Source organism: Castor canadensis, chromosome 6, assembly GCF_047511655.1.
Source record: "Castor canadensis chromosome 6, mCasCan1.hap1v2, whole genome shotgun sequence".
Taxonomy (NCBI): Eukaryota; Metazoa; Chordata; class Mammalia; order Rodentia; family Castoridae; genus Castor; species Castor canadensis.
Window position 1 is genome coordinate 76,766,052 of NC_133391.1, and position 16,543 is coordinate 76,782,594.

Genomic DNA, 16,543 nt, shown 5'->3' on the forward strand with positions numbered 1-16,543 from the left:
ATTCGAAAAGGATCTGAAGTGTCTCACCCAGGTGTCATTTCCTTCGGCTGCAAATGAATAAGAAGCAGGATGCTTCCTGTTGCATAGTTCCTTGCTAATAAAAGATAACACTGGGGTTGACAGTTGCTCTGCTCAGTGGCAGAGCACTCGCCTAGCATGCACCTGTTTCCATCCCCAGCAACAAAAAAAGAAAAGGAAAAAAGAACTGAATTAACCCACTCCATAGCTGGTGATCAACCAGCCCTTACAAGGCTCTGTGTGTGTGTGTGGTGGTGGGATGGTAGATTCCATCTCTTTCCTCAGTAGGTTTTGTATCTACAAATATGTCACATGTATAGAGAACAATGAATGACTGGAAACCACCAGAAAGGACATTAGCACATACTGTGGACGAAGAGAGAGACTATTGAGATCACGTGACTTGAAAAAGGCACAGTTTGGTGGTGGGGGTGGTCATTGGAAGGATAACATACAGCATAAGGGTTTTCACACACTTGTTTTAAATCTAAATATAGTATACTATATATATTATAAAAATCTGGACAAGTAGCAAGTGTGAAGACTGGCTTTCCCTACTTTTTAACAGATGCATTATATGTTGCTAGACATTTTTCAAGCAAGCACACTATTTGATATGTTGTGGCTGTTCCCAGCTTGGTAACTCTGCAGCCTCACGGGATCGCACTGTAAGGGTGTACCTTCCTCCACTCCACCAGTCACCGGGCCACGGCCATACAGCCGCTTCTAATTTGTTCTCATTATAGTTGAGGCTTCAGAGACCATCCTGGAAAATATTATTTTATACTTGCTCAACTAACAACTAAGGGTAAAGTCCTAGAAGTGAAAAATGTTTAATTTTGATACATATCCCAATTCCCCTAAAAAGAAAGAGACCAAGGCAGAAAGCTTTAGTGATTTGTCCAAGGTCACACAGTGCTTTAAAACCACTCACTAATTGTTCTGCACTCTTTTGGATTTACCTTTTTAGCAGACACCAGATGAAGAATGCTTGTTCCTGGAGAGGCTGGAGGAAAACCATTACAACACCTACATATCCAAGAAACATGCAGAGAAGAATTGGTTTGTTGGTCTCAAGAAGAACGGAAGCTGCAAACGTGGGCCTCGGACTCACTACGGCCAGAAAGCAATCCTGTTTCTCCCCCTGCCAGTCTCCTCTGATTAGAGAAATCTGTTCTGGGTGCTAACCAATCCCGAGGAGCCTCGAGGGGTCCTCACCTGGCCGATCCCAAAAGCGTTCCCTTGACCATTGGCTGCACTAGCCCCCAGCCCACAGAGCCTGAATTTGTAAGCAATGCGCTTCTAATACCCAGTTCACTCTTTTCCAGAGCCCTTTACCCTGGCACAGTTTGGAACAGAGGGACCAAATTGCTTCTAGGGGTCAACTGGCTGGCTAGTCTTGGTCTGGGTTAGGATGCCCAGTTGCCTTGAGGCACCTGCTACAGACGAGCCTCTCAATGCAAAGATGGAGCCAAGTGAAGTGTGCTGAGGAGTCTGCCGAGTGGGTGTTTAGTAAGTGCGTACCATTTCCCCTGCTGAGTAAACCCTGGCTTCAAGTCCCCAAACATCTGGCATGACTACCTTTTTCCGTCAGTACCCCCCAAATACCAACAGAGAAGTAGGCAGAGATTCCATGAAAGAAGCAGGGATGGAGAAATCCCCCCTCAAGCACATAAGGGATTTCACATGGAAAGGGAGTTACATTTTGATGGACAACTTAGAAGGATGAGGTCTTGGTACAGAATAAGTGAAGATGGGGGCGGTGGAAGCTCAGCCACAGGGAAGCAGAATGAATCTGCAGTTGTTACTAGGCCTTGACCTCCCCAAGCTTATCTAGCAGCAGGAAGCCTCTGAGGTCAGGGGAGACCCCTAGATGTGGTTTCTTGATAAAAGCAAGGACATTAGAGGTTGGGAAGTTCACCTGGGTCTGGGGAGTGGGGTGATGAGCAAGAAAGGGTACCATCAGCCGTGGGGATGCTGACCTCTAAAAAGGGTGATTTGAGGAGCAAGGAGGAAAGGAAAAGTGTCGCCATGACACTTGCATGCTCACCAATTAACAGGGGCTTTGGAGTGCCCCCCAGCCCTTATGTTCCTACAGAACATATGAGGGTCTGGTTATGAATACAGAGCCTGACTCAGCGGGGCTGGAGTAGGGTCTCTACATTTCCCAGGGGCTCCCAGGTCCTTTAGATGCTGCTGTCATTCCTCCACCACAATTTCAGCAGCAGATCCTAAAGAATGCTATTCAAGGTGGCTTAATCCCCAGACCCTCACCTGCTCAGCCTCACCTTAAACATGCACACCCAGGCATCTCCCAGGTCATCCAGGCAGCAGCCATAGTAGGTAGTTATGCCTGTATAAAGGAATGTGGTTTTAAGGTGCTTTGACCCAATGCATATAAAATACCCACTTTGAAGACAGACAAATGTGTACTTCAAAAAATGTTAAACCCTCCCAGACAGCTTTTTTCAAGAGACCATTTCTGTTACCATTACTTGTATAAATAGGCTTCCTGCTTAAAATAAACTTGACCCAAGTGGCTAGCAACTCAGAAACACCATTCATCTCTGACATAGGATACTGAGGCCATATAAAGGCCTTTAATAAGCCATTTAAATTTACTGTGAGACTGTATGTTTTAATCACATTTAAAAGTATATAGCTTGAGGCATTAAATTGATTAGCATTCAGCCATTAAGACTGACGATAATTATCAGCTAAGCCATATAAGCTACTCAGTTATCTAATACTTACACCACATTTACTCGTGAGGTTTTTCTATGTCTTCTACTGTGCTGATATAAGTTTTTGTTTGAAAATTGGGAGTTTTAAGTTCATCGCAGCTAAAAACTGATGAGTTTTAGATCATATTTTATAAGGAATCAAAGCAATTATTAATTGAGAAATAATTCCTTATAATTGAACTGTCATATTTAGGATGGAAGAAAAATGACACTTCAAAGGTTCAAAGTGATAGCACAACTGAGGAATTGAACTGAGTTGACATCATGGTTAATACAGTGTTCTGCTTTTGTATAGTGAAATGATATCGTAACTTTTCTTGTTTTTATAACATGGATAAGATGGTTTTGTTTTATTTTTAGGAAATCTTTGCAGGCAAGTTGGGGATAATGCAGTGTGGCTTTAACATCTCTTTAGTGTGAAGGTTTGGCCAGTAAAAGGTACCGAGAGAGGGGACCTAAGCTATTTATAATGGTCCATAATTTTTATTGTATGAATCAAATTCAAGTATAACATTAGCCAGGAAAAATTAAATATCAGTGCCAACAGATGAGATGGAGTCTGTGATTTCAGAGACCCAAGCCATTGCAGAGGATTGTGACCTTGACAATCTCAGCCCAGTCATCATCGGTGTATTTGCCCAATGGATATATCGTGCCCACTCTGCGCCAGGCATTGTTCAGGGTCCTGGGGCTCCTGGGAGCCGTGTCTTTCTGGCTTGCTGCCGTACCCCTGCCCAGGGCACTATTTTTATGAAAGATGCTAAGGAGTCATCTCGTTCAGACAAGTAAAAACAGACTGAGGTTCCTACTGAATAAACAGCAAGTCCCAGAACCCCAGGTTTGGAAGAACTAGCAGCCCCTGACATAGAATAAGCCCCCACCAAAGTGGCAGAGGACATGTGTGCCGAAGTAAACCCAACACTTGCAACTTCAGCCCTGTGTCAGCTTGAGGGGACAGCTTTCAAATCAGGAAAAGGGCCCATGAGATCTTGTAAGAAGGGAGTGGGGCAGTCCCCATGCTGTTTCAAACATGGGAACACTGTCACTGTACATTCTCTTCCCTTAGTAGATTTGCAGCCATCTGCCTGTGATGAGCCAACTTTCCAGGCCAACTATTGTGAGCTACCCCACACTCCGTACAAAGTGTGATGACCATATGGGCTTTTGAGAGTTAGCAACGTGGCAGGGTGGAGCTGGCTATGTCCCTCCAATGGCCAACAGTGTATACAAATGAGAAGTGGACTGGTGCATCAGCTGCCTCTGAAGATGAGATCCTGGCTTTGCACTGAGGGCAACAGAGCCCAAGTCCTCAGCCTTGCAGAGCACAGTGCCTAAACCAACCAGGCTCACAGGCTGCAAAGCAGACCTCCAGTGAAAATGATGCCTGTCATTTTACATCACTGTCTTTCTTTATCTCTTGTTTGTATCACGGTCTGCACTTTACATATGTTAATAAATGTTCCGTTAATCGGTGACATTTCTGTGTGTGTGAGCATCCGTGGGCACCCCATCTTTCTGTGGAAGAAATTTGTTGGCATCCCCGGGAGTGTACAGCTGTTTAGTTCTCTATACTTACCTTGTTACCACATAGGAGACTTTCAGGGTGAATGAGAAAAGCTAAGATAGAAATATTTTAAATTTTCTTTGCAAACATAAGGCAATATGGGTTGTTTTCTAGGCCTCTGGTAGGAAAATATATTATAGAAACTTGCCCCTTTAGGAGCCAGGCACTATGACAAACTCAGAAACTCTTTCTTCATAGTTTAAATCATACGAAGTTAGGCTACTGTTGTTGAATTGACTGGCTTCTGCCTGGGCAAAGATATTATGAACTGAAGAAAATTAAGGATTTATTTATAACTTTAGGTCAGTATCTCTTCATTTCAAAAGCCCTGATGTGGCCCATCAGATTTTCTAAGTTACCATAAGTAGCAATGTTTTCTCAAGCAGATCTCTGAGTCTTATGACTTATTCTTAGGAAGAAGTGCTCTGTAGCCTAGCACACTGTGGCAGAATTAGAGCTCACAGATCTGCGTTTACTCACATGCATACACACACATATGCTCAGGTACCACCTATTAAAGAAGGTGGACAGGGCTGGGGTACAGCTGAGTGCTAGAGCATAGGCCTAGCACTAAAAAAATAAAAAAATAAAAAAGCTCACTCTGCTAATTACATACATGATCAATTGTTCCTTCCAAAGTTGTATTTTCCTTCTGAGTGGTGTTTTAACATTTCTTTTGCAGCTTGATTCACAGTAAGAACTACATTTCCCATTAGAGCCCAGCACATATATGCCCTTCTATACACACAACTGAAACAAACAAAATTCACAAAAGAGTATGAGATGCACTTCGATCTATTATATTCCACTAACAGGTACTGGTCAAACATCACCTAAATTTGGGCTCACAATATTAATTTGGGCTCACAACCACAATCTGAAAAACACTGAAGTAAGGCAACCATTCTCCTTTTCAAGGATGGAGGACCAATGAGTGTGCTATGACTTCAGTGTTTTCAAAAACATGATTCATTCTTGAATAAAAAGAAGGCGTGGACATCCAGTTAGCCAGGCCCCATCTGTTCTAAAGCTCAGCAGATGCTCTTAGCCTGGTTTCCTACTAACCATGCAAAATGAATGTTATGATGCAGATTCCACAGACCCCCGCTGCAGCCTCCAGTCCTGCTCATGGCAGATTTCTGCCCGTGCCAATGGAGACATTGGCTTCCTTCTCTCTTCCTTTGGAATTCTCATACTTTGAGTCTCTAGATTACTCCCTCCCTAACTACCATAGTATTTACTTCATTCATCTCTCTTGCCCCCCAAGTTCCTATTCTATAACCATTTCTAAGAAAGACATAAAAAGTCAACTGAGTCAGGAAAAGGCTATGCATCCTAAAGAGGGCCTCTGAGCATTCTTCCCAGCCTCGATCACTTTCTGAACATTATCCTCTCACCTCTTACCTACATAAAAAGAAAAAATGTTTACCAACATGACTCAGTTATAAGACAAATACTCTTGCTGGTGGAACACAGTTTGTACAGGTATTCAACAATTTATCTTTGATGAACCAACGAAAAACAGTAATTCTGTGTCCTAAATGTTCGAGGGGGGTTACTGTGGCTGAGAATGGGCCTCATAAAGGTGAACATGACAACAAACAGAAAAACGTAAATGAAGTGATCACTTTTTGTATTTATCTTGTTTGTCACGGGGGGCAGGGATGGGAATCTTCAGTCCTAAGCATTTATGGGTTGTTCTCATCTAAGCTGGTATGGTAACAGGGGCACACCAAATGAAAATGTATCTTCAACTGCACTTTCACAAATTAACAAAAGTTCTTTTTTAGAGCAGTCCTGACTCTAAAATGTTACTGTAGTAACATTTAAGCCCAATTGGCACTGGGACTTGTGTGTTCCTCATTTCAAAAGTACAAGGGATGATTTTTTTGGCGGCTGTTAAAATGACATAGTGGCTGGTAAAAGTGGCAGCACCTCCTTCCTAGCCTACTGCCAAAACTTGTCCTCCACTCCCAGAAAGAAACTCCTTCTGCCACTGTACATAAAATTTATTCTAAAACCCGGAGAACTCAGCTCCAGAGTCATGGGCATTCAACATCAGGCGTTACAGACCCCAGTGACCGCACCAACACTCTCTTCAGGGGACATGTAGCACGTGACTATTGGACTCTTTCTGCAACATTGGACTCACTTTGTGGTTGACATATTGACCGTGACATACTACATGGTTAGCTTTCCACCCTAGTTACAAAATTAAAAAGATAAATGAGGTCATACACCGTCTGATGGCAGAGGGTGGGTTTGCTTTATAAAACGCACATATTGGAAGACCTGGTTTTGGGGTCTTCTGATGGGCCTGAGAATATTTGTGATGTGGGGAAGAGGTATTCCCAAATTGCTTACTTCCCTCTTTGGGTTCCCACTGTCACACAAGCTAAATTTACACATTCAGCAGCTAAACATTGGTGTCTGTTTTATGACATAAACAAGCAAAACCTCACTCTGCCCTTGACGTGCTTTTCGATAAGGTTTAATGAATGGTTGGGCACTCTCCATTTGGAACTGTGTTCAATTTAAGGATTTGGTTCACTTGGCTCAAGTGTTTGGGGGATATAGATGTAGACAGGCAATCTGTGCAAATCATCACAGAAACATACTTCATTGTGATTTTTACATTTCATTTTTCCTGTCATAGGAAAAAAATGTTTCTAGTCTGACCCAGAGGAACTTAATAGTAAATGTTAAATTAGCTTACTGATGTGCCTTAGCTAAAAATCTAGTCTCCAAAACAGGTCAGAGGAATGTTGTTCTAGACAAACTTCTTTTGTGGGGGTTGGAAAAACAAGACTTCAGAGCTGGAGAAATATCAACTGTGTTAAGGATTCAGTAATTTCCTGTGGAAATGAACAGAAAAAAAATGTATGGCATTCTCAAAATAGAACACCTGCATTATGAACCAAGCTGCTGATCTGGGAAGTGGCACAGGTTTTAGGATTGGGCAGTTCATTTCCAGTAAGAACAAAATTACAGGAAGATTGTGCAAATGAGAGGGAAATTTGTTTCTGTATTCTTGGTGCTTCTAGAAGCTGTCAAATAATATTTGAAGCAGGTGAAGAGGACACATGGGTTTCCAGGTTGCTTGAAAATGTGCAACTCCCAAGAAACTTGAACATCTGAAAAGGATTTGATGGAGTAGAAGGCACCAGTCCTCAAGAATAAATAAATAGCATCAGGGACGGTAGGGCAAGATGGTAGATTAGAAGCACTACTGTTTTGACTCTGTGAATGAGAGAAGTCAGGTAACACAGAAAAGACTAAAATCTAAGGAAAGAAAGAGACAGAGCATCAGGAATCACAAAAGAGGCAGCAGGACAGCAGAAAAGCATGGAGAAACCAAAGCAACAAACAAAACAATGCACAAAGTTGGCCCCCAGATTCCTGGAAATGGGAAGGGAAGGTGAAGATGCCATGACAAGGTAAGACAGATAGCACTGTTGACAGACTGATAATTCTGGTTGTAAGATAAGCCCACACTTCCTGAAAGCAGTGTGGGGATTTATGAGACAGTGACTGCTCTGGTGCAGAAGGCAAGCCTTGGTAAAGAAAGACATTCTGTTGCTCCCTTTATCTCAGAGGGCACTAGCAAGGTGACATCTTGAAAGAGAACATACCATTTGAGGTTGAGATACTTTGAAGGCCTGAAAACAAGGAACACTCATGGCTCAGGGATTCTTGGGACACTCTGTCACAAAGTCTAGGTGGGAGACAGCCACAGAGGTGGTTGAAGCAAGGGAGAAGGTTTGATGTGACCGACCAGACAAATTTAAGCATCAGGGAATTCTGGTGGCAGTGAAGGGTCCTGTGGGGGACAGGGACCCCACCCTTCCTGGCCAGGGACAAGTCTTATCATCTGAAACTTCCGTGAAAAGTGAAAACAAAGCACCAAGCCTGTGACTGGCTTAGTATTCAGTCTCCAAGGCCTGCCTCCTGGCTGCATGTGTTGACTGCTAGATGGGACAAATCCCTGCACCCAGACTCTTCAAATCATGTGATACCCACAGCATCTTCTCCTCCGTGGGGGTGAACTGTCAGGTAGTGCCTGCAAGCACTGAGACCTGGCCCTGGGAAGTGCATCCTGGTGTGTGTTTATTGACATTCAGGACTCAGGGCTCAGAGTCCAGACCCTCTGAATCGTGAAACAACTCCTCTTCCTCCTCCAGGTAGATGAACTGCTAGATGGGGTCTGTAAGTATTGAGAGCAGCAGTCAGAGTGACAAGGTCCCTCAGTTCTCCCCCAATTGGTGCATAACTCAGTGCTCTGTTTGCTCCTCCCCCACCGCTACTGTCCAATGTATTCAGGGACCACCCTGAGGCTTGTGTGCTTGCTGCCTCTGGGGACATGAACCAGGGGGTATGTGACCAAGTGGGAATCTGCCCAGCCCACAAGCAGCCAACAGCAGCTCCCAGTATGCAAAGAAGGAAAGGTTCTATAGTGAAAGCAGCCTAGAAGTCGACAACTGACCCTTATTCAAGAGAATACAACTAGTTTACCTTGATCTGAGCAGTTCTGAGGATCGGATCTGGTGCCCTGAGCACATGAGCAAATGCTCAACTACTGGGCCATCCTTCTCCATCCCCTTCCAAGTCCAACAGCAAAAACCAGCACCTCAACCTGGCCATTACTCTCTATTGCCTGAGGATTAAGACTATTTCAACTATTTCAAGGTGATTAAAACTTCCAACCAATGACTTGGCTTCAGATGTGTAAATTCCAATTTAGAAACACAAGTAATATGAAAACAAAACAAAACAAGTCACCATGTTTCCTCCAAAAGTCAACAATTCCACAACAAAGAATGTGAACAATAGCAAAAAGGATACAATTTTTAAAAATGAACTCAAAGAACAATGATAAGGGCTGGCAGAATGGCTCAAGTGGTACAGCACCTGCTAAACAAGTACAACGCCCTGAGTTCAAACCCCAGAACCACCAAAAAAAAAAAAAAGAAAAAGAATAATGATAATAATCAGTGAGATTAAAGAGGGAATATATAAGCATCCTGAATGAATTCCAAGTAGATTCAAATAAACAACAGAAAGAACTCAAAGAGAATTCAAATAAACAGCTGATATGAAAGAGGAATTCCATAAAGATATAGAAAACCCCAGTACAGAAAGAAAAAAAAAAAAAGACTTGCTTTATGTCCTAAAATGTCATCTATTTTGGAGAAACTTCCATGGGCTGCTGAAAAGAATGTATACTATACAGCTATGGAATGAAATATTATGTAAATGTCTGTTTAGTGTATTTGATCTATGGTGTCAACTGATTCTGAAGTTTCTTTATTGACTTTTTTTTGTGTGTGTGTGGTACTAGGGTTTGAACTCAGGGCCTACACCTCAATCCATTCCACCAGCCCTTTTTTGTGTTGGGTTTTTTCAAGACAGGCTATTGCAAAATATTTGCCTGGCTAGCTTCAAACCTTGATCCTCCTGACCTCTGCCTCCTGAGTAGCTAGGATTACTGGCGTGAGCCACCAGCATCTGGCCCATAAAGCAAGTCTTAATAAAAAAAGATAACTGAAATATCCCCCTGCATTCTGTCAGACCACAGTGAAATAAAACTAGAAATAAATAATAAAAAAAAATCCAAACTTATGGAGACTAAACAGTTCACACTTAAATGATCAGTGTGTCATTGAATAAGGGGGAAATAAAAAAAAATTCCTAGAATCTAAATGAAAATGAAAACACAACTTACCAGAACCTCTGAGATACAGCAAAGGCAGTGGTAAGAAGAAAGTTGATGGTTCTGAGTGCCTACATTGAGGGAAAAAAAAATACCAGAGAGATCACAAATAAAGATCTAATGATGTACCTCATGATCCAAGAAAAATAATAACAAGTCAAGCCCAAAATTAGTAAGTGGAAGGAAATAGTAAAGATTTGTGCAGAAATTAATTAAAATGGAGACTAAAAAACTAAGAGGAATCAATGAAACAAACCATGGTTCTTTGAAAAAATAAATAAGATTGATAAACCCTTAGCCAAACTGACCAAAAGAAGGAGGGAGAAGACCCAAATTAATAAAATAAGAGATGAAAAAGGGGATATCCCAACAAATACCAATGAAATACAGAGGATGGTTAAGAATGCTTTGAAAACTTACATTCTAATAAACTGGAAAAATCTAGAAGAAAAGAATAAATTTCTAGAAGCATTTGATCTACCAAACTGAACCAAGAGGATATAAACCACTTATGTTGACCTATAAAAAGAAATGAAATTGAAGCCATAATAGTCTCCTAACAAAGAAGAGCCCAGGACTGCCTACTTCTGCCAGACCTTTCAAGAACTAACACCAATGCCCCTCAAACTAGTCCACAAAATAGAAAGAGAAGAAACAATATCAAACTCATTCTCTGAAGTTAATATTGCCCTCATACCAAAACCAGGTAAAGACACAACAAAAAAAGAAAATTATAGATTAATTTCCTTGTTGAATATAGACACAAAATTCTCAATAAAATACATGGAAACCAAGTTCAACAGCACATGAACAAGATAATACACTGTGGTTAAGTTGTTGTGGATGGTTCAACATATGCAAGGCAATAAATGTAATATAAAATATAAGCAGAATCAAGGACAAAAACCACAGGATCATCTCTACAGATGCAAAAAAAATTGACAAAATTCAACATCCTTTCATGATGAAAGTTCTGAAGAAAGTAGGAATAGAAAGAACATACCTCAACATAATAAAGGCTTTAAATGACAGACTTTTAGCCAACATGACAGTAAAATTGGGAAAACTGAAAACATTTCCTCTAAAGCTAGGAACAAAACAAAAATGTCCACTCTCCCACTCTTATTCATGGAGTACTGGAATTCCTAGCCAGAGCAATAAGGTAAGAGAAATAAAAGGAAGTCACATAGAGAAGGAAGAACTCAAATTATCCCTATTCGCAGATGATAAGATCATATACTTAAAACACCTTAAAGATTCTGCCAAAAGACTTCTAGATCTGATAAACACTCTAAGCAGTATAGAAGCATACAAATAAAATTAGCATACAAAAAACCAGTAGCTTTTCTATATAACAATAATGAACAGCTAAGAAAGAAATCAGTAAAATAATTCCACTCAAAAAAGGCTCCAAAGAAATTGAATCCCTAGGAATAAACTTAATAAAGGAGGTGAAAGAACTCTATAATGAAAACTATGAAGCTTAAAGAAAGAAACTGAAGCAGACACCAGAAGATGGAAAAATATCCCATGTTCATGGACTACAGAATTAATATTGTGAAAATGACTATACTTCCAAAAGCAATCCACAGACTCAATGCAATTCCTATCAAAATTCTTATGTCATTCCATATATATATATATATATATATACATATATATATATATATATATATATATATGGAATTTCATATATATATATATATATATGAAAAAAAGAAAAAATCAATTCTATAATTCATATGGAAACATAAAAGATCCTGAATAGCCAATGCAATCCTGAGAAAATATTGAACTTCAAATTATACTACAGAGCCATAGTAACAAAAACAGTATGGCACTGGCACAAAAACAGACACTAAGACCAATGGAATAGAAGACTCAGAAATAAACCCACACAGCTACGGCCATCTGATCTTTGACAAGGGAGCCAAAAGCACACATTAGAGAAAAATTAGCCTCTTCAGCAAATGGTGCTGAGGAAATGAGTTATCTACATGTAGGAGATTGAAACTAGACCCCTGTCTTTCACCCAGTACAAAAATCAATTCAAAATGGATCAAAGGTCTCAACGTAAGATCTGAAACTTTGAAGCATAGAAAAAACACAGACATTAAAAAATTATTTTCTGAATAATTGCCCATGAAATAAGAGCAAAAATTGACAGATGGGATTGCATCAAATTAAAAAGCTGCATATCAAAGGAAAGAATTACCAAAATAAAGAGACAATCCACAGAATGGGAGACAATTTTTGCCAGCCGTTCATCAGATAAAGGACTAATATAAGACTATACAAAGAGCTCAAAAAATTAAACACCTAAAGAACAAATATCCAATTAATAAATAGGTAACTGAATTAAACAGACAGTTCTCAGGAGAACTAGTAAATACATGAAATGTTCAACATTCTTAGCCTTAAAGAAAGTGCAACAAAACTGCACTGAGATTCCATCTCACCCCAGTCAGAGTGGCAATCATCAAGAAAACAAACAGCAACAAATGCTGGAGAGGATGCAGGGAAAAGGAAACTTGATACACTGTTGGTGGGAATGTTAAACTGGTGCAACCACTGCAGAAATCAGTATGGAGCTTCCTCAAACAACTAAAATAAGGGTGGGAGGAGTTGCTTAAACATTAGAATGCCTGCCTAGCAAACTTGAGGCCCTGAGTTCAAACCACTTCCACCACTAAATAAATAAATAAATAGTTTTAAAAACTAAAAATAGAAAATTATAAAACTAAAAAATGCTATATTGCTCTTGGGCACATATCTGAAGGAATGTAAGTCAGCATACAAGAGAGATACTTGCACACCCATGTTTATAACAGCACTATTCACAATAGCCAAGCTGTGGAATCAGCTGAGGTAGCCTACAATTGATGAATGGGTAAAGAAAATATGGTACACATACACAGTGGAATATTATTCTGCTATAAAGAATGAAATTATGACATTGCAGGAAAATGGATGGAGCTGGAGATCATCATGTTGAATGAGATAAGCCAAGCTCAAAAAGTCAAATATCACATGTTTTCATGCATATGTAGACTCCAGACTAACCATGATAACAGACATGGACGACGATGATAGGGGACATGAGTGTAAAAGCAGGACTATCTGGAGGAGATCGGTAGGAGGGGGAGAGGAAAGGAGAGAGCTCAGAGATGAAGAGGATCAAAATACATTAAAAAAAAAAGCAGCAGTAAGTTGCCGCATATGAAGCACCTTTCTCACCCCTCGCGAACGCATTCATTAATCACCTACTCACTTACTGTCTCCCATTGTGTCAGTCGCAGCTCAGGCAGGAGATAGGAACCACACCAATAATATGAACAGGGAAGTTTGAGTGGCTCAGAGCGGTAAAGAGATCTTTAAAGAATACTGGTCAGAAGATGCAGGGCGCAGCTGCTACCTCTCTTCAAGCAGAGAACGAAGTTGACAGCGTCTTCCCAGGGATGTCTTCGCAGGTGTTACTGGAGACGTGGCTGTGGCCCCCTGGGTGGTGGAGAATTTTGCTGAAGTTCTTCAGGGAGCAGCAACTTGCTGGGGGCGGAGGATGCAAACTCCCAAGAGCCTGTGCACCGGTACCTCTCCCACCGGAGGCCGTTCATCGCCTGTGCCAGGAGAGCAAGAAGGAACCCGGGAGCCCCGAAGCAAAGCCCCTTCCTCTTACAGTGTCCCGCCAGCGCCCCCTACTGGCGAGCTTCCCATTGCATGGGAGAATGTTTACGGGGTCCAGCTCCAGCATCACTACGCAAGCCAAAGAAGGGATTAGGAGAAGGAAGATAATAAATTGATATGCATAACCATGATTTAGATACTCTGCTAAACACAAAGTACTTGAAAGTGTGGCCTTTTCTCTTTAAAAAAAACTTACAGTAGTAGGGAAAAATCTCTAAATTAAAGTGTTCCTTTTTTTTTTGGCTTTGTTCCCTTAAAAAACAAACAAACAAAAAAAACCCGATACTGTTAGTGGCTATGGTGGTGCATGCCTGTAATCCCAGCACCTGGAAGGCTGAGGCAAGAAGATGGCATGTTCCAGGTCAGCCTGAGCTACATAGAGAGCACTCAAAAACAAAATAAAGAAATCTATCTTCTCAAGTTCTCTCTCTCTCTCTCTCGACCACTATATATGTATGTTTATGGTACTGTCTTTAGATCTGTTAGTCATTTCCTCATTTAAATCAGCCCAATAAATCAGCCCAATTCATATGCTGAAGAAGATGGTTTTGAAGCCAAACTGCAAGAGTTGGAATTCTGACTCCTCTGCTGCTGACTTTGTAACTTGGGGCAAGTGACTGAATCATGGGAGCCTGGTTGTCTTCTTGGTTAAAGGTGATATGAAGAATATCCACCCCAGGGAGATGGGAGCACCAAATGAGAAGGAGGGAGCAAATATTCTGAAACACAATGTCTGGCTTATGGTGAGGATTAGGTAAACATTTGGTATTCTTATTTTTATAGGGTTAGATGTAATAACACATATTATATAATAAAATGGAGCTAAAATGATCTTTTCAGATTCTCCACTGACAAGTCTCAGCCAATTTCATGAGTCTATGCATGAACAGATCTTGCTCCGAGCAATTCACATGAAGAAGATACGAGAATCTTAGTTGACCCCAAGCTTAGTAACTCCTGCAATATGGTAATTTCCCTACAGTACTTTGAGCTGGTCAGTCTACGGTTAGGCAATTATACTCATTCCAGATGCTGCATATTAAAGGAAGTTTAATAAAATTTTTTTAAAGTTATGTGGAAGAGAACAGGTGAATTTAGTAAAGGCCCAAAAAAAAAATCCTACTAAAAAAAAAAAACTAGTTTCGCTTAGTAGAGAAAAGATTTTAACAGAAATTCAGCTCTCTCCAGGTAATTAACATGCCATTTTGCTTTCCTGGCTCTGGTAGTCAAAATGAGTGTAGGTATTTGGATTTTGAGGATGAGTATAGGTGTGTGATTTTAGTTTAATACAAAGGCAACATTATTTAAAAGATAGTAAAGCCATCCCAAGTTCAGACAGCACATCCACAGGGAGGTGCTGGTACCTCCCACTCCTGGAGACTCTTCCACGGAGCCTGAGAGACACCTAGGCAAACTCTGTGCCATGTCACTCATCTGCTCTCAGGAGTTGCCCTCTAGCTGCTAGGAGGAATGGTCCTAATGAGGAGAGCTGTGTCCCCTCCCAAGTGGTCTGCAAGGGTGTACAAGTCTCTGGATAGCTTTGACATACCATTCCAGTTTCAAAACTTCTCATAAGGTTGGCAGAGGTCTCTGTTGAGACTGCCTCAACTTCCCCTCCTGTCCCCTCCACTCCTATCCCTCCCACAGGAGGTCCAGAACTCTCCCTAGCAAACTTCCTGCACACCAACCTTCATCTCAGAGTCTGCCTCCCAGGAAACCAGCCTGAGCCAATACCCGTCCACAGTGCTATTGACACTGCTCTGAGCAAGAGAACAGCAAAGGTCCCTACAGCCCTGGGACTCCACAGAGCCTTCGGACCTCTGAAGGTGAGTGCTGTAAGTCTAGAGCTCCAACCCACTTCCTCTGTGTGCAATCCATACGGATGAGGTGCAGAACAATCTCAACCTTCTTTCTAAGGTTCTGGCCCCCTGCTAGCCTGATGTCACTCAGAGGAAGCCCTGATTGAGTTCATACCTTGTTCATTCAATTACTTGTCCAGTTCTCAACAATTTGTTTTTCTGAGACAGGGTCTCACTATGTACCTTGGAACTCACTATCCTGCCTCAGCCTCACAAGTGCTGGCAGTACAGGTGTGAACTCCAATACTAGCTTAACAAATACTTATTAAGACCAAATATGCACCAGGCCTGTATGGAATAGACAAAAAAGCTCTTTTCTGGCTTTATGGATGCATTATTTCCCAAATTTCAGCCACTTTCATACTGCTTCCAAAATGTTTGCTTGCTATATACATTTATCACCTGATCTTGGTGTTTCTAACTCAGTTTATTTAAGATAAATTCACAGATTTATCTACTTTAGGACCATTGTAAAATGGCCTAAAATGTTCACAAAAGGATTAAGTTAATTAGTGATAGTACTATGGAGATTTTTAAGTACACATTAAAATAAATATGTAATATAATAAAATGGACAGCTGCATATTATACAAAGAATCACACAGCAAAATGTACCCAGTGTTTTCAGACCCTATAATAGGGGGACTTTAACGTACTCAAGAGCTTCTGTAAACTGAGTATAGTGGTACACTCTTATAATCCCAGCACTACGGAGGCTGAGGCAGGAGGATTGTGAGTTTGAAGGCAGCCTGGGCTATAATAGTAACACTTTGTCTAAAAAAGAAAAGAAGGAAAAAAAGGAAGGAAGGGAGGGAAGGAAAGAGGGAGGGAGGGAAAAAAGAAGCTTCCCTGAGGAAGTAAACTAACATCTGAAGTAAGAGTTAACCAGGTGAATAGGTATGGGTGAGGCCTATGAAGAACCCTCCAGATAAAGGCAGCAGCAGGAGCGATCACAGTAACAGCA

General features: G+C 41.1%; 1 protein-coding gene across 7 annotated transcripts in view; it reads left to right on the forward strand.

Moving 5' to 3' along the window:
- Fgf1 (fibroblast growth factor 1) overlaps nucleotides 1–4,237 on the forward strand; it is an 88,862-nt gene extending 84,625 nt beyond the window's left edge. For 6 of the 7 annotated variants that reach the window (XM_074076762.1, XM_074076759.1, XM_074076761.1 and 3 more), the window contains exon 4: nucleotides 989–4,237. In XM_074076762.1, coding sequence (XP_073932863.1) covers nucleotides 989–1,183 — 195 coding nt within the window. In that variant the 3' untranslated portion in view covers nucleotides 1,184–4,237. The remainder of the gene's footprint in view (nucleotides 1–988) is intronic. The other variant, XM_074076765.1, reaches the window with a different exon arrangement.
- The last annotated feature ends 12,306 nt before the right edge of the window (nucleotides 4,238–16,543 follow it).